This window comes from Dermacentor andersoni, chromosome 11 (genome assembly GCF_023375885.2).
Source record: "Dermacentor andersoni chromosome 11, qqDerAnde1_hic_scaffold, whole genome shotgun sequence".
In the NCBI taxonomy this organism is placed as follows: domain Eukaryota; kingdom Metazoa; phylum Arthropoda; class Arachnida; order Ixodida; family Ixodidae; genus Dermacentor; species Dermacentor andersoni.
Genome location: NC_092824.1, coordinates 54,539,364 through 54,563,868, shown reverse-complemented (window position 1 = coordinate 54,563,868; position 24,505 = coordinate 54,539,364). Strand labels below are relative to the sequence as shown.

General features: G+C 47.9%; 1 protein-coding gene across 2 annotated transcripts in view; it reads right to left on the bottom strand.

Annotated features, from left to right (window-relative positions):
- The window catches only part of LOC126517613 (vasculin-like protein 1), an 83,614-nt gene that overhangs the window by 52,862 nt on the left and 6,247 nt on the right, over positions 1-24,505 (bottom strand). Inside the window, exons 1-3 of one of the 2 annotated variants that reach the window (XM_050167401.3) lie at positions 22,182-22,350; positions 16,829-17,509; positions 9,590-9,697 (exon numbers count right to left, since the gene is read on the bottom strand). In XM_050167401.3, coding sequence (XP_050023358.2) covers positions 9,590-9,664 — 75 coding nt within the window. In that variant the 5' untranslated portion in view covers positions 9,665-9,697; positions 16,829-17,509; positions 22,182-22,350. Of the gene's footprint in view, positions 1-9,589; positions 9,698-16,828; positions 17,510-22,181; positions 22,351-24,505 lie in introns of those variants that run through there. The other variant, XM_072285437.1, reaches the window with a different exon arrangement.

The following is a 24,505-nucleotide window of genomic DNA, read 5'->3' as shown; positions in this document are numbered from 1 at the left end:
CTATGTAGCGCTGTGGGGTGCCAGAGCGAATGGAGCTCCGAGTGCTCCGTGTCGTACTTCGGGTTTCCCAAGGAGCCCATCAAGCATAAGGCTTGGGAGATGAATGCGGGCAGGAAGGACTGGCGCTCATCTGACGTTTTTGTTTTGTTCTTGGAACACTTCACGCCAGACAGCCACAGTGACGATTTGCGCCTGCTCGCCGAGTTTGGGATACTCGTGAAAAAGCCAAGGCTGCAGCCAGGCTCGACGCCGACCGTGTTCGCGCACCAACCCATCCGGCTGCCTGTGCCCCGGCCAAACGCTAGCCTTGACATTTTTTTTATTGATATCGGGTGCAATAAAGTAAGTTCAAGTAAAGGATCAGTCAAAGCGTACATCGCGCTAAATGCTTGCACCACGAACACATGTATGCGGGCATTTGTTTACATATGCTGCACACAACTACAGAGGTCAAAAATAACTGGTGGGAATGCGCAGCAGCTTAACAAAATCATAGTTTTGTTGAGTATGGATCCAAGAGACATGTATGCATGGAATGTGTGCCAGCAAACAACCTACGCGCTTAACATTTGCATTGTGCGAAGTAGCACCAGACTTCGTTTTCCATGAACAGTGGCTAAGCAGTGCTGGGCGCATGAAATAACAGTGTGGAAAAGAATCATCAGCGTTTCAAGCAACACTAACGTAGCCATGTTATGTTGACCACGTTTACTATGCTGTCTGCGTACATGGCCTCCAAGAAACATGCGTGCTGGCTTTGTCCATAGCTGGCGCGTGCATATCTCCGAGGCCATGTTTCATCACCTAGCTGGTGGCGATGAGGTCGAAGTCAAAATGCGTAGCACCATCGCTGCTTCTGCTATTCAATGATTCGTCGCTTGATTCATCACACGAAGTTGGAATTGTAGCAGACATGGCAGGCAATATCTGGAGCAAATACAGCAACAAACGGCAGTTATGCTCCGACCTCATGTGGTGCGGTGGCCGATGTTGTAGCAGACGACAGCTTGGTTGCATGCAGCACACAATGCCACACATGGCTTGGCAATATGGTGGTGGGTGCCAGATGGCGGGGCTTCGAGTCGGCAAGTTCTAGCTCATATTTTGGACAGAAATTTGCTTTTACCACCCAGTTTTTACACGTGTATAGCCATAACAGAACCTCTACTTCAATTTCTCGCGGAAAACTGCAAAATGATGGGTGATCGTATCACGCCCCCTTTAAGGTCAAGACGGCTGTTTATTATTCTGAAATTATTGAAACAGTATTGAATAATTGGTTGTTTGTTTCAAGCACTATTTAATACACACTCGACTCGGTCTTCAGAACTGCTATTTGCACACCTCTAGAACTTTTAGATAAGCAGCTGCCCTTATTTGCTTTGTTCTTCTTTTTAATGGATCACTGAGGCTCACAATTCTATGTATTGCACACTATTTGCCCTCCCCCCCCCTTTTTTTTTCTTGCTTTGGGTTTCTCTCTTTTTGCCAATGCTAAAGATTTTGAGGCTCTATTTAAAGTTTGTATCACTGTGCCTGTCATTACTTCAATTGCCATTCGTATGTTGTTCTGCAGTTGCTTACTGTGTTCGTGGTGCTTAGAGCCCGGTGAGACAATATTTTGCTTTTTGCACCAGTGCTACAAGCATAGAACGTGCAGACAGACGCGCCACTGGTGGCGGCCTTACTAAGTGTGCTTGAGAAGGCGGCAACCGTCCATCACAAATCTGAATGAATGCACCGGTGGTCTTGCGTGTCTGACTCACGTTTACGGAGTGAAATAACCAACACCCGTCACGTGTGCGGTGGCAGAATCTTAAAGGCATGTCAAGAAATGCTTGTGTGGTGGTATGCTCAAATACCTACAAAATCCTGCTGGCGACGTGTTCTACACATTCCCGGCAAGTCCTCCTGAGCAGAAACAACCAAAGCAATGGCGTTCTGTGATCCATTGCACGACATTCGTTGTGCTTGATGTTTACAAGTGCAAGCGACAAAGTTGATCACGATGTACAGGCGCCGACAAAAGTGGTATACTCCACGCAGCGGGAGCCGGAGCAGCGGCACACTGCATCGCGACGCCATCTACATCGACACGAGTCAAGCGACATGCCTGCAGATAATAAAGGGCACCCATTGGCTGTCTCGATCCCAGGTGCTGCCTGTAGATGGCATTGCGATGCAGTTTGCCGTTGCTCCGGCTCCCGCTGCATGGAGTATACCACTTTTGTCGGCGCCTGTACCTATGTTTTGGTTCTGTTTGTCCACCATGTAGCATACAGGTCAAATGCATCCTGCTTAGGTTCCAAATGCCACTTGCCGCTTCTACCATTTGCCGCTTCTTTGCCATGCTGTGTGCTGTGCAACATGTTGGTGCAGCGATATAATGGGCGACATAAAACCAACAAAAGCAGTGCTTGCAAGCACTGCTTTTGTTGGTTTTTATGTGGCCCGTTAAATAGTTGCACCAGCTGACTCGCAGTTCATGTCTTTGATCGTATTTTATGCATGGTTTTGTGCATGGCGAGCTGTTGCTAGTTGCTTCGTGCAGAATTCCCGATTTTTTTAAGTACTGTATAAACCGAAATATAGGTCGACGTCCCAAACTTTAATTATAAAAACATTAAAAACCAAACAGTATAAACCAGTAAAAAATTACCAGTATATAAGACGGGGGTCAACTTTCTGCTGCGTTTCTTTTTCTTTAAGTTCAATATTGTCACGATTCACAAGCAGCAGCAACTGATAAAAAAAGGGCAGGACACTTTAATTGCAGGCCAACTGAAAAACGATCACACAGGGACCTCTTCTCTTCCGCATGCGCGAGATCTTCATTTTCCTCTACGTGCCACGTACTAGACGTGGCATTTGCCTTCCTCCAGAGAGAGCATCGTCCCGATGCTCACCTAGCAGCAGGAAGATGTGTCAGAAGAGGTGTGGGCACTTCATTCCAAACAATAGGGCTTCACGCATGCAATATGCACAACTTTTGGTGGACGCTGCCTCGCCCTGGAGGAAGCAGGACTGTCAGGGATAACCTCATAGTTCAGGTCCCTGAGGCGCCGTAATAACTTGTAGGGACCAAGCTACTGCCCGAGTAGCTTTTCTGGAAGCCCTCACCAACGGATGGGACACCAAACCCACACTTTATCACCTGGCTGATATGTGATGTAGCGGTGCCGTAGATTGTAGCATCGAGCGTCGCAGTCCTGTTGTCGGGCGATTCTGACACAGGTGAGTTGTCTCGCTTCTTCAGCACGTTCAGCTAAAGCTTCAGCGTCCATGCCTATATCACCACAGTCGTGTGGCAACATCACGTCGAGCATCGTCACCACTTCACGGCCATGAAGAAGGCTAAATGGTGTCTCTCGCGTTGTTTCCTGTTGAACAGTGTCGTAAGCGAATGTGATGTCCGGTAGAATGTCATCCCAATTTTTTTGCTGCACGTCTACGTACATACTCAGCATGTCGGCGATAGTCTTGTTCAAGCGTTCTGTTAGCCCGTTCGTTTGCGGGTGATAGGCTGTGGTCTTTCGGTGAGCCGTGCCGCTGAGGCTAAGCACTGTCTTTAGAAGTGTAGTCATAAAGGCAGTCCCTCTATCCGTTATTATCACCGCTGGCGCACCGTGCCTCAGAACCAAGTTTTCAATAATCGTGCTGCTTCGACTGCGGTGCCACTTGGAAAGGCCTTGGTTTCTGCATAGCGTGTCAGGTAATCGGTGGCAACTATTACCCACTTATTACCAGTATTGGAAGTCGGGAATGGTCCGAGAAGGTCCATCCCGATTTGGGCAAATGGGGTCGTGGGCAAATGGGGTCGTGGGCACTTGGACTGGTTGTAGTAGCCCAGCTGGTTTCGTATGTGGTGGTTTGCATCGCTGACAATCGAGGCATGTGCACACGTAATGTTTGCGCACGTAATGTTGGCAAGCCTTGGCCAGTAATATTTCTCTTTGACTCGGGCCAGTGTTCGTGTGTAGCCCAGGTGGCCAGATGTCAGTTCATCGTGGCAGGCTTGCAAGACCTAATTACGGAGGCACGTTGGGACGACAAGTAGGCGGCTGCTTCCGTTTGCAGAGAAGTTCTTCTTGTAAAGAACATCATTACGGAAGCAGAATGATGGCAAGCTCCTTGCAAATGTTTTGGGTGCGCTTGTATTCCGGCCTTCTAAAAATTAAATAAACGGAATCAGTTCGTTATCTTCCCGCTGCTGACGAGCAATCCTGGCCGTGTCTAGAACACCTATAAAAGCCATGTCTTCGTCATCTTCTGTGACTTCCTGCTCAATCGGTGACCTCCGATCAATCGGTGAAAGCACTCCGACGTCGGAGTGCTTTCGTCCGGACTTGCACACCACTGTCATGTCGAATTCTTGAAGCCTTAGGCTCCAATGCGCTAGTCAACCGGACAGATCCTTCAAGTTCGCCAGCCAGCAAAGTGAGTGATGATCACTGACAACACTGAAGGAACAGCCACAGAGATACGGGCGAAACTTCATAACTGCCCACACCACCGCAAGGCATTCCTTTTCTGTGGTTGAGTAATTAGACTCGGCACCCGAGAGCATCCTGCTTGCGTATGCAACGACTCTCTCGGCTGAGTCTTGCCACTCACCACTGCACGAGCACAGCGCCTAGACCTACGTTGCTAGCGCCCGTATGAATCATGGTAGGAGCGTCCTCTACAAAGTGAGCCAGTACAGGAGGTGTTTGCAGGCGCTGCCGGAGATCATTAAACACTACTTGTTCTTCTTTGCCCCGTATGAAGGCAATGACATCTCTTGTAAGGCGCATTAACGGTGAAGTTATATGTGAAAAATTGGCTATAAATCTTCGGTAATACGAGCAGACACCTAGGAAACGCCTCACTGCCTTCTTATCCGTTGGCGTTCGGAACTTTGCGACGGCCGTGATCTTGGGGTCAGGGCGGACGCCTTGAAGACTCTCAACATGACCTAAGAGCATTTTCTTCACTTGCTCTCCTATTGCTTCGTGCTCTTTTGGTACTACACGGTACGAGTTTTGTCGGATTGGTCTCGCTGTCTCCTCCGTGATAATCTGGTGCTTCGTCAGTGGCGTCTGACCAACTCTGGATGTCGACGAGAAGCAATCACGAAGCTGGTGAAGCAGGTCCACAAGGCGCTGCCTTTCCACTGGCGAGAAGCTCGCGCTCACGTCAAAAACAGGTGACGGTGCCAAAGCGTCTTGCTCTCCTTGTTGTAATGCAAAGCATTCGCTGAATTTCATTCCGCAATCTCGTCAAGGTAAGCAACTGCTGAACCTTTTGCAACGTGTCGTCGTTGCTTGCTGAAGTTTGTCAGCAGTAGTTCTGTTTCCCCATGCATTACTTTGACGAGACTTCTGGGCGTGGCAATACCTTGAGTGAGCAAAAGCGTAATTATCTGCTCGGCAATACTTTCCCCATCGTACTCTGTGTCGCACCTGACAGAAACAAGATGGCAAGATAACGGTGATGGGGTCATGTCGTCTATGACGCGCAACGACTTGCATTGTAGTTCTGCACTTTCGTCTCCATAAAAGGTTACCATACCTTCTGGTATGTTGATGACGGCGTCGTACTCGCGTAAGAAGTCCATACCTAAGATGACATCTTTGCAGCAGTGGGGGGAATAACAAAATTTGCGAAAAATGACGAATCCCCTACGTTGACCCTTGCAGTACACTTGCCAGTCGGTGTCAGTAGCTGGCCTCCAGCACCTCTAATGTGCGGCCCTGACCATTCCATTTTCACTTTACCAAGTCCATCTGCCAGTTTTTTCTTTATGATTGAAAAGTCCGTGCCAGTGTCTACTAGCGCCGTCACGTCGTGGCCGTCAATTGATACAATAACACCGGCGCTAACAATCTTGTCTGTCGTTAAATCATCCGGCTGTGTCGGCTTCTCGTTCGATGGCAATGGGGGATTTTCAGCACTTCGACGTGTAGCAAACTTCCCCCCTGATGTCGCGGCCTTCAGTTTCCCCGGCATGGGCTGGGAGATCGCCCTTGGGCCACGTCGGTGGAACTGCGTCTTGCAGCTGGAAAACGATGTCCCGGAAAAGGGGAGCGCGACCGGTAACCGGGAGAATCGGCTTGCCAGCTCGTCGAGTTTGTGTCGATGTTCACTCGGCTGCCGTCAAAAGCATGACGAGAAGCAGTGGATGGGAACGCTTGGTACCCTTCGACGCGATAAGAGAAATGACGGCAGATGTGGCCCGCTTTCCCACAGTGGAAGCACAAGGGCCTGTAGTCAGCTGTGCGCCAAACGTCGGTTCTGAGAAGCGGTGGTCGTGTCGGTTGTTCCCTGTGGTACCAAGGTAATGCCGGTGCTGACTGCTGGTGATACTGCGGCGTCGGCATCGGAGGTGGCGGTCAACGGACAACATCTGCGTAGCTGGGCTACCACGTTTGGGAATGTGACTGCGGTGTTAGCATCGGAGGTGGCGGTTGACGGACAACATCTGCGTAGCTGGGCTGCCACATCTGGGAATTTGGTGCGGGAGCCGCAAACGCTTGCTTTATTTCTTGGCGCACAACTTCAGCCACCGACGCAGCTGTACATTCATTTGGCGTGGCAGTGAGCTTCTTAATTTCTTTCTGAACAATCTCGCGTATCAACCGGCGCAAGGAACCCTCGTCTGTGACCGTCACTGCTGTGGCATTTGCCGGTTCAGGGCTAGTCAGGTGATCATACTGGCAGCTGCGTAGGTGTAACGCGCACTTTATAGCCGCCGATTCTTTAATAAATTCAAGTACGCTCGTCTGCAAATTACGCACAATACCAGCAAACAGCTGCTCCTTTACGCCGCGCATGAGGTGGCTGAGCTTTTTTGCCTCGGGCATATCGAGGTCTGCACGACGACAAAGACGAGCCATGTCCTCAGCGAACATGGCAACAGTTTCATTCGGCTTTGGAATCCATGATTCGAGAAGACGCCGCGCGTGGTCTCGCCTTTCAGTGCTCCTGAACGTATGGAGGAACTGGCAGCGGAACTCATCCCAGCTTGGCCAGATTCCCTCGCGATTTACGAACCTAGTGCGGGCTCCGTCTTCAAGGGAGAAATACACATGGGATAGCTTCTGTCCAGCATGCCACTCATTATACTTGGCTATGCGCTCGTATTCCTCAAACCAGTCTTCTGCGTCCTCGTAGGCATTGCCATGGAAGCTCACGGGAGATCGAGGAGTCAAAAGAGTCACCTGTGAAAGGGCCTGGGTCAGCCATGGCTTGGGCACTTGTAACAGGCAGCCTTCCTGGTAGGGGACCAAATTCTGGGTTTAGGTCTAGTAGGCGACGGCTGGCGCGGTGAACGGGTGTTTTGACACGCGGAAAACGTCCTGGGCTTGATGTGGGGCTGTTGACAGGAGTTCCAAACATTTACCCAGTGCCTCCACCAGTGTCACGATTCACAAGCAGCAGGAACTGATAAAAAGGGCAGGACACTTTAATTGCAGGCCAACTGAAAAACGATCGGGCAGGGACCTCTTCTCTTCCGCATTGAGCGAGATTTTTGTCTTCCTCTACGTGCTGTGTACTGGATGTGGCAATATATTGTCTCGGTACACAGGCCCATATCGAGTGCTGCGTGGCACGACTCCAGTTACGTACGAAACTGCCCCAGTCAGTACCAGTGCCTCATCTGCCCCTAATTCCACTAACGTTGTGCATGTTACACACCTCACATTGTATTACTCTCATTATCACCTATATTTAGACACCCAAAGACGGTGCGCTTCTGCCGTCGGGGGTAATGATACATGCATATTGCATGTTTCTTGTGGACGATGCACGTGGGTGCCCCGACAAAGATGACGAACACTCTCTGGCTGTCGAGCTGTCGGCTGGCCAGCGCTGCAGTTATCCTTTGTAAATATGCCTTGTAACTAGTCCCCCGTTCTTAATCCTTCGTTCGCGTAACAATATTTTCCAGTTTTTACGGTACAAGGTTTTCGCCTCATTTCGTGTGTAGCTGGGTTAAATCACACTGTTTTCTGGGAATGATAACAGACAAGTGCTTCTTTAAGAGCTTGATTATTTTCACCTGAGAACACCTTCATATTGTTGTTACTTGGAAAATGTTTCAAAAAAGACATAGCTCAAGATTAAGATTGCAGTTAGCTGCAGCATAAGGCATTGCTGTTCGTTTTTCGCAGAAAAGTTTGCGTCATGTTTGTGAAGTCAATAAAACTTGCTGTCATCTGAGCAGACTTGCCACATAGAGTGGTTTGTTTGTTTCATAGCTGTGTGCCTTTTTCTATGCACTTTGTATTCATCTTAATTTTTTTCTCATTATCTTTTGCAGGGTGGGAGAGCAATATTTATGCCAAAAAGGACTAAACATGGTGTGCTTATTATTGAGGTACAGAAACCGTAATGTGGCAAGGGTAGAACTTTATAAAAAAGAAGAAGAAATACTATCGAGACAGTCAACAAAATGAAACTGCTACTTAACACGAGCTCCACTTCGTAACTGAGCTTCGTTGCGCTTCTGAGGAATGCGCCTGGCACGTGTGCCGACTGGGTTGTCCAAAACTCCAATGACAGTGTGTACATCTCCACTCTCGTGGAGGCCCACACCTTTCCTGTAGCTGTCACCACAGAGCAAGCAGTCTGGCACGCGTACCAAGGAGAAATCGCATCCTTGCTGAGTTTCAAGCTACCGCTCTCAAGCGTGCTTTCGAAAGCGCCCGCCAGGTGGCCATCAGTGGTGCCTCTACAGGCAGTGCACTATGCATATTTCAATCATGCTTTGTCATGTATTGCCAGAAGTATAAATAAATTTCACAGTTTAAACACAGCTTTAGCACTTGCCATGCAACATTCCCCCAGCTTTCCTTTCCCTCTCAAAGTAAAGCATCCATGCAAGAAAAAATTGTGCAGAATCCATTGACAACTATTGTCAATGTAAGCACATAGCCGAATGCTTTTGAATGCTATTTGTTTTATTAAAGGAGCGGTGCGCTTTATGACATATTTGTTGCAGTCAAATATTTAGGTGGCGTTTGTAATTTCATTGCCTACTTTCACAGACAACAGAGCCGTTAGCACATCTGAAGCCCTAGTATATGTGGCTATGCATATCAGCCGATTTGTCGTGTGTGTTTCTAGTGGCAGGAATGCTGCCAGAGCTCCCACAGTGAGTCACCACAGGGAGAGAGGGCAGCAAAAGGGGAGGAGGGCCATCCTTCCCAAGCACTCCATCAAGGCATCTAAGCCTTCAGATGCCCCAGAGCTCTCTTGCAACAGCATGTGTGTCTTAAACAGCTGTACTAATAGTTTAATAGTTAACATTCAGTGACGAGCACGTCACACAACTCGGTTACCCAAGAGCATGTGCCTTTTGCATTGGCACCTTTGTATCGGCAGCAAAAGTCCGACCACCACGAAAATGAACAAAAGAGCCAAACAAACCTATTCGCTTTAAAACAGCTATGCCAACAACCATCAAAACTCGTGAAATAATTGATGCCAAGAAAATCACAGCGCGGAATCTGAAGAGCTGGCATTCTGTGATAACATGGTCAAACTTGGCAGCTCCGTGACATAACACAGAAGATCAACTGCACGGTCTTTCCAAGGTCTCGCTCACCGCAGTGTCATAGGTGGGTATCTTGAGCCAGGAAGGTGCAAAGTCATGCGCTGGCTGTTGCTGGTGATTCGCCATTAGATGCACCCCCTTCCAGAGACCATGACAGGCCTGCAAATCAGAGGACAAGGAAAGTCAGGATAACCGGCAGGTACAGCATAAAAACAAAACGCTTTCAAATGATGGGCTATAAGAGGTATATAAAGCTGGGCAAGTTGCTATCAATTCATGCTTACAGTCCAAAAACCTACACAGGATGAAAGAAGTGCGCAGCACTTTATTCAACTGTTCTGTGTCTCTCTTTAGTTCTGTGTAGGCTTTCTGACTACCCTTCAAACATGATGGGCATGGGACACCAGGAAATCCACATAAAAACTTGGCACTTGCAAAGGAGCAAACGTCTAAGTCACAAAGGCTGTGCAGATATATCTTCTGAGCTTGTGGGGATTTTGCATACCCTTACACCTTTTTGCTGTTCCACGCCTGTTCCTCCTCTCTTTTTCCCTCTGTAGCATGACAAAGCAGCAGCCCAGCGACTACTCATCGGTCATTCCGCCCAAGAAGGTCCAGTAGCAAGTTTCCACCAAACCTTTGTAAGTGGTCATCCCACTCTCAATCTCCTGGCCACGTGCCATTATGAGGGCAAGGGCAGGAGCGGAGAAGACTTTTCCAAGACTGCACAAGGTGCATACATGCTTCTCTGGTTCAATGTCCATATTGGGAAACACTCAGGCTTTAGCTTGTCACACCTATGATGAGTGCATATCCCAGTTTCACTCTTTTCCCAATTTGCGTGGTCCTACTACGACAGGCTGCACTCATCGGAGGCTAGAGACCACCCTACTCAATCCTAACCAGGCCTTACAGTCAGTGAGAGTACACAGCACAGTCACAGGAAGCATCCCTTCATAGCATGTCACGGGGAGCCTTCCTACCACAGCAGCATACTGGTGACACCCATTCTGTGTTGTAGCCCTTGCCGCAGGACCCCTTATGTCAAAATTCGTTGTTGGGCAAGCTGGTTTATCATGACTGTAAACGATGCCAGAGAACATGAAGGACAAGCAAGGAGGCCGAGATGATTACAAGGCATACCGTGATGCCTGGGACCAGGCATTTGTACAGTGCTGGGTGACCTCAGAGGCAAATCTTCAAATCTGGACAAGTCTATGTTTTGCTGTGCGGCACTCAGTGCCCTATGGGTAAGCACATTTTGTTTCTTTTTGTCACGTGGTGAGGATAAAGCTGAGAATGACGAGGTGGCCTGACAACATAATTTGATAACAGCAGCATGACGGAAGGGATGGACGGACGTATAGACAAGGCAAACCAAAATTTTAAATGCATAAGCATTTCTATGCCTACGCAACAAAAAAACAGTTATTCCGTCCCTTCGCTTTCGCGATAGTGCCTGCAGCAGTAAGCAAATTCACCTTCACGCCGTCTTCACAAATTCTGCAGCCTTCACAAATTCACAACGCAAGCTACGTGGTGACAACACAGAGCACACGAAGCTGTCGGCAGTTGCCGCACTGAGCCCCCATCACAGATTACTTTCAAGATTGGGGCCCGCCCGTCTCTCTTCAACGCGAACTCAGCAGCAAAAAAACAAAGAGTACACGAGGTTGTCAGCGGTCAGCGCTCTCTGTCTGCATCATAGATCTCTTGCAAGATATGGCTCGCGGCCACACCAGATGCAACCGGAGTAGTTAATGACGGTTCATAGTGATTCGACGTGGATGGATAAGGCACAAAATAGCAATAACTGCTGATAATTATTATTATTATTATTATTTATAACAAGTACCACACAGCAGCTGAACCAAGCTACAGGAATGACTGGGCTATCATGGGCCACGTAGCAGAAACTTGGGTCGGAAATGTGTGGTTACATGTCTGCCAGGCCTTACTTTCTTTTAGCATGTCAACAATGTGCTTGCTTAGAATACTTGCTTGCATGACATACATAGAAGTGAAGAGATTTCAGTAAACATCCAAGAAAGTTTTGCTTATAACCAATTCCCCACATATGTGAGATCTGCCAATTTTTTTCCTCTTTCTGAAGTGCGTTCATGGTAATCATACAAGGAGGGCGTGTGAAAAAGCGACAAAATAGCCCAGCGAATGGCTTCTATGGGCTGTCGCACACCACAGCCGAGGCATAATATAGAGGAGGGGGGAGGTGGGGGGCTCCCTTATGCAAGACCGTCAAATGCCTCCAGTGGAATGATTGGCTTGTACATTCATGACAGCATTGTTTATGAATGGGGAACTTGTTCTTAAGTAAAAATATTGATACAGTGGCTTTTTCGAAACAGCTTTGCAAGATGTTTGCAGAAGCATTGCTTCTCCAGTGCTCACTAACTGCAAGCGCAGGGTGACCAGTAGACTCCCCCCTGCACAAAAGGAGGAATCTGGAGTACATCATGCCAACCTTGCAATTTTACTTGTGACAAAACTGCACTACTCTTAACCGCACTGCCCGAAACACAAGACCAAAGTGCCTAGAATGCGTAAACAAATTTCATTGGGATCCTCATGCCTAAACAAATTGCTGGGTGCTGCCTGCTCTTTAAGATGCCCCTCCCCAGGTCTGACCATTTTGAGCTGATAAGCGCAGAGCATACAATGCACGATAACGACAGTGTCTGCAGAGTATTACATCGTTACACGCTGCTGAAAGATCCGAAATATCAAACCAAATGCCATTTGCCCTTCTCCTCACGGACACCGCGCTCCAAGACACACATCAAGATGAACATCAGCAAGCCTATATACATGTATATTCTGTGACGTCGCTCATAGGGACATGTGACACTTCAAGAATTATTCAAGGCAACATCTGTTATTTGTGTAATCTGTTGCTTGAATAGACGAATTAATGTTTAGGTAAAGAATAAAACAGAAAACCAAATGTCTGTGTTTTTGTTTTACTTCGCACCACAGCAAGAGAGATGTACATCCGTTTGGTCTGCTTGTTCCCATGTCGTGCATTCATGCGCACAGACACCAAAACTACATCATTTTCTACAGTCTTCCAGCACACTATCATGCTATGTGATCGGCTTGTGCCTGCCTCAGTGCACTGACTTGTACTGCTAGTCAGGTGCTCTCGTGCACAGCACGCAAAATCGTACGCTGCAGAAAATGAGACAAACGCAACAGCTCGTGCACAATACCGTCAGCGGAAGCGTGCCATGCAGAAGGTGGGGCCCGTGACGTATGCACCATATGCAATCCTCGAGCTGCGGTATGGGAGAACGCAGGGAAGGAATTTCGCTTGCGGAGGCTAGACGGGGCAAATGGAGACAATGTCTCTTGGCAGTGGCGCTCGCCTCCTGAAATCATGGGTTCGCGGCACTGAAATATTTCTATCTCAGCTATTGACAAACCAATTTGAAAAGTCCTTGGGGCAGAACGCTCCCTTGAGGGCGTGTAATAACTTCCAGCATATAACCGAAATTTGCTATGCGGCCTGTGAGGGGCCCTTTAAAAGGGCACTGGAACATGTTTAAGGGGAAACTTTCTTTGCCTACTCTCCAGGACTTTTGTGTCACTGGCTGCTGCTGGCCAGCTGTCTACAGGGCAGTGCGAGCCACAGAGATGCGTGGATAAAGGAGTGGAAGGGCGTTGAGTGAAACATGTGCGTAAGGCAGGTGTGTCTCAAGGTGGCCACTGAACTAATGTATGTAAAATGTATGTGTGTATGATGTATGTAATGTAAAACTTCAGTATGCCACTTAATGTGGCGCTCAGGGCAAGCACGTGGTGCAAGCAAAGTGTGGAGCCTTTTGTCACAGAACACTGACCGTGGATAAAGAAGAATGTGAAGCTCAGCTTGAAGCAAAACAACGCTGTTTAGCGTAAATGTTTAGCAACGTGCCAGCAAGTGTGAAGCTCGACTCGCAGGTAAAACATAAGGCAAAGCGCCACAGAACATTGGCAATACATCAAGAACAACTTCATGCGATGACATGGCTTAAGCAACCGGAACAAGCAGTGAAACAACAGTCATACACATCTGCAAACTGCTACTTTGTAATGCACTTCACCAAGAAACAGTTCGTTAGTGCGCATAGCGTGTGCAATTGACTGTGGTCTCGTTGCAACGTAGCAGTGGTCCCTGATCGTCAAGCTGGGTATACTCAGAGAAGCATTTTCTGGAGAGCCAGTTGACAACTTCATTTTGCTCAACCTTTAAATTTTTGCTGAATCTCGGTAAACTTCCACACGTGCCATGCTGCTACCCTCACAGCCCCAACACCTCCCTCTGCTCTACAAATTCTCAGAATGCATTATGTCCCCTTGCACCTCATTCATGTAAATCATGTCTCATGCATGGGCATAGTTTCATCATGCTGCAGCTTGTCAACTAAAGCACTAACAAGGTTCACTTTTCTAAGGTTCTAACAAGTGTGGTGGTTCTGCCATAAATAAACTTGAAAAGGAAATATGGAACTCGAATATATTTCCACAGCAAGCTGCAGATAACCTGCATTTGTTCATAATAAATCTCACTTTCAGGCTCCAGTAGCTTTTGCCACAACCAGTGATGCTGACAGTTTGCACGTACTAACCACGGGGCAATAGCTTTCATTCATTCATTGATAATGCCAAGCCCTATGTTGGGCTATTACCAAGGTGTATGCACACAGTTATTGCAACATAGTCAATAATATGACCATGAATTACTCTCTAGAATGAATGCGTGCCCCTCGAATATTCAGCAAACAGGATAGCACTCGTCCCCCATCACTGCATCTTTTGTTGGTCTTGGGTACTTTTGCGAGACCCCAGTCTCCAAGAAAATATATTCAATGAAAAGCAGTGGACTTATTCCAGCATTTCTCGAGTTTGAAGAAAAGGTGTCCCATACCGAGTTGCTTCCTTTGACTTGTCACAATGTGTGCCTACATCTGTAGATGCTGACAGAAGGGGCTTTGCACGGTTGCGTCGCTCGGTAGCCCCTTACGGCCTGAGCTCGCGCACAGTGGTGCTAGATACTGACGGCTGATGCAGCCCTGTGGCTTGCTAAGCTCGAACTCGCGGTGGTTGGTACTCCTGTGGGACACGAAGACCCCACACTTTGACATGGACTGAGGCACCCTCGCAAATTTCTTTAGTTCGAATCACAGATTGTTCTTGCCAACCTGCAATAGTGAGAGCTCAGGAGAGAGTCAGTGAAGACCTTTCAAAAAGCAATCACTTAACTAATTGATGATTGATGGTTTCTGAAACAAGCTGCTCGTGCAGCATTTCATCAGCAAGGCTTCCAAACTGCAGTAACCAATAAGGGTTCATAGAGTAGTGACGTATTAATGGTGAAGCATTATATGGCTACTAACACCAGGGTCCAGAGGTGGATTTTCGGTCAGCCTCAAAAGGACCACATTAACATGGCCAGAGTTACTTAAGAAGTGCCTAATATGTATAAAGTATACGTCATGAGGAATGCAATACGCAAGTTTCACATTCCAAAGTGATCTTGTTAATTTTCTAGAAATAATTAAAACACTCATTACAGCAAGAAACGAGATTTAGATGAGAAGTGTGTGGCCTAGGAGTCAAATAGGGGCAAAAGGCATGCTATGCTCCCATGCTCGCACGGTCCCCTGGGGGGCCTGTGCCTTCTTATTGTCAAGGTCATACTGGCGCAACAGTCTTGAAAGCAGCAGGTAGTGGTGTTACACATGCACAAGCAGTATCACGTGATAGGTGCAGTGCCATGCATTGTGTAGAAATAGTTTGTGCAGAGAGAAAAGTGGCGCAGCCAAGGGGAGTGAGCGTTACGCCCAAGCTGTTACGAATGGCAGTACGCTAGTCTGACCAATGAGCATAAGCTTCACAAATTTACAATAATTCCCATTAGGGAGTTTTGAGCCGTACTTTTTCTTTTTTTCTTTCCCCCCGTCTCGTCAAGTTCGGCACGACAACTGAACCACTGACGTGCCACGATGATGTTGACCGAACCCTTGTAATGGTCACACAGCATGAAAACTGCAGTGTTGTACACAGGCTCATAGAGCAGTAATGTATTCTGTCTGATCACGCTGAGTCGAGCAACTGAACCACACTGACATGCCACACTCATGTTGACCGAGTGCTTGTAATGGCCAGACAGTATGGAAACTGCGGTGTAATATACAGCTCTGCAGAGCAGTGTGTTTATTCTTCCATCAGCTCATCATGTTTAGCACAATGACTAAACCGTTGACGTCCCATAGTGATGTTGACCGCACCCTTGTAATGGTCGGTCAGCATGGATACTGTATTGCATAATGAAGCGGCGTACCGCTGGTTAACCTCCATCTTTGCTTTTATCTCTCTTTATTTTACTATTCCCTATCAGTCAGGCATTTACGAATTCATTTTGCAAATTATACTGACAAAGTTGCATGCTTACATTTTCAAACAGATCATTTATTAGTGCTGTTGAACACTTAGCAGTGTTCGCAGTGTTCCCCTAAAGACTTTTATGTGACAATTTGGCATGCCAACTATACAATATCCTGACACAGTTGTCACAAACTTAATGAATGCATCTGCTGCTGCTGCTTTACTCATGCGCTGCTCTGTACAGAGCTTGCCCATAATGAGCATGAAGCATTCTGGGTAACACAAGCATCGGAGTGAAGCGCAAGGTAGAACACATTCTATGTCAACATCAGCAGCATGGCATGTGCTAACGGACGCCGGATTACAAAGTGCTTACATCTGCCCAACGTAACGTAATGTCAGACTATGACTCTTGAATGGAAAGCTAAACACCAAACATTTGGAAACAGACACAGTGAACAGACGAGGACGAATGCTTCTAACACCGCTCAGTTGGCTCAGGAGGTTTTCTTTATTTACAAGCATTCCATTACCTGTACGAGCGAGATGTCAACTATGTTGGGCAGGGCCAAGCTTGAGTTTCTGAATGCTTTGACTTTTTGAATGATAATATGCCTTTGCACTTTCATGTGAAGTAGCAGCTTGATGCTTGCGCTCAAAGAAAATTATAACTCGGTTGTGGGTTTATATAAACAAACAGTTGGTAATAGTATTCGTTCTTACCTGCTCCCAGTGTCTGTGTCCAAATTTCTTGCACTAAGTTTTCCAATCAACATGACAGACCAACTAGCCCGACAGTCAGTCAGTCCTTCTGGACTATGAACCAGCCTTAGGAATAGAGATTCTGAAGTGCTCCTACAATTTATGCTGAACAAGTGTGCAACCACGTACCCCACTCCCACTCACCTCCGGGATCCACGACGTTCAGGCGTTGTAGACCCAGCCTTCGCCAGAGACCCGGCAGCAGAAACAGCCGTCACTGTTTCGCCGTCCTTGCAGAGTATCCAGTGGACAGAGGCAGGGCAGGCAGGCAGAAGCAAAGCAGACGCTCCCACAGCAGCAGCCGAGCACACACCGTCGCAGCAACGCTTGCACCACACGGAACACAGTGGCAGGCACGGCCAGTCATCACAACGTCACCTTTCAAGTCTTGCCATTGCTGCGCCTCGCATAATGAAGGCAGGCCTACAAATAGGACACACGACGAAGGCACACCGCCGCAACACACACTGCTGCCTCAATGCTGGAATGCGGAAGAAAGAGCTGGTGGCTCGAGCATCGGCGCACGTTCTGGAACCCACGAAAACACCTACATGATGTCAAAGCACTAACGAGATCACATAAAGGAGAACGAGCATCGATGGTCAAAGGCAGTGACTGTTGTGGCAAGGAAAGGTGGCCAACCACCACTTGCTGCTTGCGGTACAGGTTCCGTCGCCTCTGCCAAGCGCACGCTGCCGTCAGGCTCCCACTGCTACCTTAACATCTTGGTTCCTTACGTCAAGGTCACGTGTGCAGGCATTTCTCCATGTTCTCTTGATCTCAATGGGGTCCCAGTAAGTCACAGCCGCCGCAGCTCCAACACAACTGCACACACACAGAAAAAGATGAGGTCACTCAATGAGCACGAGAGTACAAAATTGGGCTGGTTGATTTGTGAATAGCATGGCGAAGATCGCAGACAAGATAAGTAAGAAGACATGCACTTAGACTGCCTTTGCAAAGGTTATTGGGTTTATTTGTTTTTTTGTCATTGTTCTAGTTTTACCTATTCATAATGACGTGCTTACAAAGCTTTTCTGTCGAGTACTAGTAATGAATAGTGTGGGTGTTCCCTGCTTACATGCCACTGGTGACCATTGACCACGTTTTGCCGTTGACTGCATTATAGGCGAGCAGCTGTGGAGATGTAGATCATGCCTGTCAAGTAATGTTGTGCCTTTTCACCATCAACTGCCACCATGAGCTTTATACTTTTTCTTTTGCCCTGTTCTTTCAGATAACTCAACAAGTGTTCAGTCCTTCTTTCTTGTCCAGTCGTCTGCGCTGTTCACCATGCCACTGAATGAGGAACACACTGCGCAAAACATGCAGGCAGAGGTGCAGACAGCACGGCAGTGACACTACTGCAGCACTTCTTTAAGCCACTGCCATCTTGGGCAGCATTTGCATTGCCTTTTTGGCTGCCCAAAGAACTTCTGATTGCGCCAATGAGGGGGATGCAAGGAACAGATATGAAACGAAAGTTCTTTTGTCCAAAGTTTCTGGTATATAACACTTTGAGAACAGGCAAATGTGTTCACGTCAACTGAATTCCATGGCATTTGCATCAGCAGCACCCCAGACGCAATGGGCTCGGGGCCAAACATGTTCAGCATGACCACAGGATTGCAAAAAAAGCACACAGTGGCCGAAACAGAAACTGGCGCTTGAGAAGCAGATGGTAATGCCCAACACCACTCATTTGGTCGTCTACTAAGTTGCTACATCAAGACACTTAAAGGACACTTAAAGAAAGTGTCCTTCCTTTTTCTTAACTCTTTCTGGTCATAATTTCCTTTCTGAAGTAAATTTATATTCTGTGCAACTTAACAGGAAAATAAGGTTAAAAGCAATAAAATTCCCAAAGCAGCTTTTCGTGATATGCGAGAGCTGCCTCTCACAAAGACAGTATGCTGTGGGGAGCTTATAACATCCAACTTTAAACAACCTTTATATGTGGAATAAGCACAAGTTATTAAGTTTTCTTTTCTTTTTTTTTCGCCGTGAATAAGACCACATTCTGTAGGTAGAAGGCTCCAAAGATGCAGCCCAGTACACCTTATCTCAGCACGCAGTAACATGTGGACGTTTTCTTTCTTTCTTAGAAATCCTAGGGAAAAACCCTCTGCAGCACTAAGTCTACCTAAACTATGTAATTAGAGTTTCTAGCACTCCAATTTCTCGGGGCAGTTTCGGTCTCTGTTCTTTTACATGTCAGATATTCCTTGTAAAGCACTACAGCTGCAACTGGACCAGAAAGAGTTAATGTCACCGCATATTGTGCTTCATGAATACCCAAACAGCAATCACCTTTTAATGAATGTTTTGGAGCAAAATATTGGGAGCCCGGCAAATAAAAGCGAGGGGGAGCCTGCTGCAGTGTACTAGTGTGTAAGGCGTTTTGCTGAACACCAAGTCTCAGCTTCAGATCCCGGCAACCACCATTGCATTTTGATGGGCCCCGAATGGAAGAATGCTCGCTCGTGCACTTGGATTTCCGAGTATGTCAAAGGGACCCCAGGTGGGAAAAGTTAATCTACAGCTTCCCAGTATGGCACCATGCCTTTCCCCAACGAGCATAAATAGTATGTTATCAGGGGGCATGTCCTGCTTGCAAGAAACCCAATCCATTACAACCTCGAATTCACCTTTACAGCTCAACGGTAGTGCCTCGAATTAAAGATTAAAGCATATGCTGTTTTTAAAAGGTTAAGTACCTCAAGCAGGACCATGTTTCTAAGAGTCTTGGCTTATGTAGAAACAGGGCTATTTGCACCGACCCAGAAAGCACTGCTGCATATCTCTGACTCAGAAGACAAGTAATGAACGAGGTTCCCACTTTTTACTGGCTGCAGCAGCATGGTCATCTTAAGGGTATCTTTCACCCAAGCATTCAAAGCCGGTTTGAAGAGTCAGACCTGTCGTACATCCTCCTTAAGCAATATTTATGGCTGTAAATTACTCAACAACAGTGCCGAACATGTAATATTAAACATAACTAATGCTCACAGCTTCCAATTTGCCTACTAAAAACCAAATGAAAGCCCCAATTTACTTGAGATTGCTGCTTAAGAAACACATGTCGAACGGCTTACTTTTTGGGGAAATAGTTCACAGGGTAAACACTTGCGCTGTCCAGACTTACCTAATGGCTTTAACCAAGACAAGTTATGCAAGAGATGTCATGCACTTGCAAGAAAACCCCCCCATAACAGTGCTATCTAGCAAAGAAAAATAGTTGGTAGCAGTAATTTGGATTGTGCAGCATCCAAATATGGGCGACTGTCAGATATACGGCAGTGTTTGCGATTGCACACGAAATGCGCTAAAATTTGTTTTGGCAGCCCATGTCGACATGTCAATGTTTAACACAGGCAGTCGAACTCGATGACAATTCTTTTTTTTTTAAAGGGACCCCTGTTTCCAGTCTTGTTCCCTTGTTCTCAAGAGCATAGAAAATATATTTTAAAAAGGCATCAGGCTGTCAAAGCAACTTAGCATTCTGGCAGAACCACTTATTAGCGAAACTATTTCTAGTGGACTAGAATCACGCTGTACATATCGGGGCAGGTATTCTGTAAGGGTCAAGGTAGTGGACATGTCCATTTCGTCTGCTGTTGAAGTGCTGATTGGTTGTGGCGCCTAGCAGCCACGTCTGCGCAGCCAATCAGAACATCAACAGCAGACGGAATGGAAATCTCCACTAGGTGAACTCTTACAACATACCTCCTCAGGTCATACCGGACATATATCATGCTGTACATGATCGGATGTGGTACCACAGGTACCACACACGATATTTAAAGGTTACGCAAATCAACGGCCAGACGAGTGATGATGACGCGCATCCTTTCGTCTCGCGTTCTCAATTTGGCAGCCCGCATGAAACGAGACTCCCACGCGATACCGGCAGGCGCGGGGCGAAATAACAGCGACAAGCGTAACATCACCCGGGGAGACCCAATTTCGCGCCGGGTACGCAAGTTCGCCTCCCTTCTCTCAGCACTACACGAGCGCCGCTGGTCGTTTAAATTTTTTTATTTATTTTTCTCCAACTTGCGGCTTTAGCAGCCCTACGGCCCCTACGTGATCAGCGTTCCGCCAGCAGGAAGCAACAGGAACCAAAAAGAAGAGAAAAGAAACTAAGAAAAACACCAGTGCAGATTATCGCCAAACGAAAGCGCTTACGAAAGCGAGCCAACCCCCCCCCCCCCTCCTCTTCCCACGTCTGCCGCATCCTTGGTAGCGCATTTCCTACCGCAAATCCAGCAGAGACGAGCTACGCTAAGCTCGCACGTCGACTCGTAAGACACGCGCCTCGCAAGGAGACGGCGCGATAACAGAACTACGCGCGCATGCATTTGTTGCAAGGCACGCCTGTTCGAACGAATCCGAAAAAGAAATAACACTAAACAAAAAATTAAACGGAGGCGGGGGTTAGGCTACACGTATCAACTCCCTCCCTCTATAGTTTACGACGGAAAACGCTCGACATCGCACAATCGTTCAGATGCAACTGCGCCGCCAACCAAGCAGTTGGTCAGCGTGACGTGGAAACGGATTTGGTTCGGTTACGCCAAAGTATCGACACGATCGATGCCAAACTGACGAGCGGAAGAATCCGCACGTTTTTTCAGTTTTCGCGATTTCAACGAGAGTGGCGGGCGGGGGAAAAGAAAAGAAGGGACTGGGAGAAGTGGCCGAGACCATTCTGGTATACGTTCTAGGTCCCAAGCTCAAAAAAAGAAAGGGGGGGCCTGTGCCGAGACCGCCTGCTCAACTGCCGAGAGGTGTCGGCAGCTGCATCCGACCCGATTACGGCATGCGATCCCGCCGATGGCCTGCTCGCATCGTCGAGAACGAAAGTCGAACAGCCAGACAGTGCGAGCAAGAAAACAAAACGGCGCGCGGAACGAGCCAAACAAGGCGACGGACGACACTTGGCTGACGCGGGAAAACGTCGCCGAAAAAGAGACGCCACGCACAAATGCGGCTAACAATTGCGTCCACGGCAACTAAACAAACAAACAAAAAATCCCTTCAATCGCCGCGGCGCCGCTCGAGCCACTGCCGCCACTGTTTTTTTCCACAAAAAAGTGGCCCGCGTCGAAACGCGCACTGCCATATCAGAACCGGGGCAGCGCGCCGCGACAACACACAACAAAAACAAAAACGGTCGCGAGAGCAGCGCTCGGGGGCAGCAACAATAACGGATGCTTAAAAACTGCAGCTAAGCTAGCATCTGCATGCGGCTTCCGCGAAAAAAAAAACCCGCCCAGCGCGGCCGTTCTCGTGGATTTCGCTGAGTCGAACGAATGCGACAGTATTTTTTCAAGCACTGTCGACACTGCACCAATGCCAGCCGGTCGCGCTGACAGGGCCGCCGGAAGACGGGAAAGAACACACGGGAGAGCATGGCTGTGTTTTCGTCTCGGCGTGCTAGGCCGTGCGTCGGGAGACACGGCGCGCGGCACGAACGTAGTGGACGCTTACGCACCTTCGTCGGACGACGCAGTCGAACGGGCAGATTTAAGGCACACTACTGTCGGCGATAACATCCCAATTCCGAGCGCGAATCGAGGCACACACACACCGCACGCAAAGCCCACATTGCCACACGCCGAGTTGAAAATAGTGTTCACGAAAACATGGCGGCTCCTACACTCGCGCTGATCAACTCGCGCGCGAGATACCACGCGAAACACGACCGACGGCGAGAGACGCTTCGGCTGCGCTTGGAAACGAGCCGTTATTTTGAAATTGTGAGTAAATTAGCGTAATTTGTGCACTTATTGTTGAGCGCAAAATTACTCTGCAGCGAGGCCCAGAACGGTCGTTCGCCCAACGACCGGCAGGGAGACCCTCGGAGGACGTAGCCTGTGACGGCGGTCTGTTTGAAACTTGGAATCAGGCTCGTTCTTGAAGTACCGGTAGAAAATTATTCACGTGCCAGTGGAAACTAAATTGCTGCTTACTTTGGCGCCTTCCGTTGCCGCTCGCACTCTTGAACACACACAATCGTTCGCAGTCATCATTATATCACACTGCCACTCATCTGGTCACATATCGCCTGCGTATAATCTGGTCATACAACAACGAATTTTCGGCCGAACTCACGCTTCTAACTTTTCAGCGTTGCGTCGTGCCACCAAGCTGCGGAAAAGCCTCCCAGAAAACACGGTTATCGTCCGCCATCCGGAAACCTTCAGAGCATCTAAAACTAGCATTCTCTAACAATTCCTAAAATGTTGTATTAGTACTTAGCATTAATTGTTCTCACAAAGCTAGAAATTCGATGAAATATGTCTTATTCCTTTGCGTGTGTTTTTACATACATGTCTTGTTACTTATACAGATCGCATTGTTTCTCAGACACTCGTTAAGATTTTATATACCAGAAAAATCACGTGACATTTGCTAGTGTTGTGCAAGGTCTTCTAATGCTGCGGTTTATACTTATTTTCGTCGTCGTGTGCTGCATAATGATTGTCTTGCCAGTTCTCTAGTTGCTTTTTCTTAATTATTAGTGCCCCCAAAAGAACTCTGAATATGTCTTAATTATGACCCGCCAACAACCTCAAACCGAGATTCTGCTACAATACGAGGAGCGGGGAAAAGCAGTGACGTTATGTAGCGACATGTACAATAAGTGTTTTCTTCTCGTCTTTGGACGACATGTATTTTTTCGTCGGGTTGACTTTGGATTTCACCAATACGCGAAATGTGTACGTGCAACCGGTGGTCAAGCTGGTGCGTCAGTACGCGTTTTTTACCGAGTGTCTGCGTTCGACAGCCAACCTCCCGTTTAGTATGACCTGCAGAAAAGAGTTGCTGGTCCCCCGCTCACTACGGCTCAACAGGACAGCGCCTACAAGGCTTTGTACCCGCAGTATTTCGCGGGGGTGCTGAACGACTGCTACAACAAGCACGGTACGGTACGATAACGAGTGCAAGGCGACGATGGCGGGATGACGACGGAACGAAGGAACGACAAAGCCGAAGTGAAGGCGAAGGGACGATTACGACGGCGCGGTGTTACCAACTAATGCACGATTGTATGACGACGGTGGCGTGACAACGGTGGCATCACGACCAGGAGCTGTTAAGAGCAGAATCTTTTACTCGCACGCAACTTCTTCAGAGCAAGCGCACGTCATCTCGACCACCTACAGTGGCTTAAGCTGGTAGTATGGTGGCTAGAGGGGGCCATACTGGTAGGGTGGCTAGAAGGCCACCCTAATACTGGTAGACAACTTGGGTCACTGGATCGGCGTAAAAGGATGGCTGGATGGATGGATAAGGCTGAAGCCTTTAAATCGGGCGGTGGCTCACGCCACCTATCCGTGGGTAGCGTTATATTTTGTGTTAGTAGAGGATGAAATTTCATTCTTGCCTTGACTTTGGCTACCAATCAGATAACCTCCGTTTGGTTATTTCTAGCCGCTTATACTCTATTTTGCCTCCACTGTCCCTAAACCCCGATGCCTTGAAAAAAAAAAAAAAAGTCTGCCCCGCTGCTTTGAACTGTCAGGTGTTCCGCCGTTTCCTCCTCCTCTCCACACGCACCACATGACGTGCGTATCCTTGGTATTTTACTCGGTACGTCTTGGCCTGCAAAACTCCCTTCCTGGCTTCAAACAACAAAGTGGGCATGCGAGCAGCACTCGTTGCACTGTGCCTCATGTGCAACTTTTCTTCGCTCCACAGATTTTGCTTATGCTGGCCCTTGCTTCACCTTCTGCGCCCACCCACATCTGCCCTACCGTGGGCGTATGCGTTGATGCAGGCCAAGATCGTCAAGAGCCCGTCACCCGCACGTGT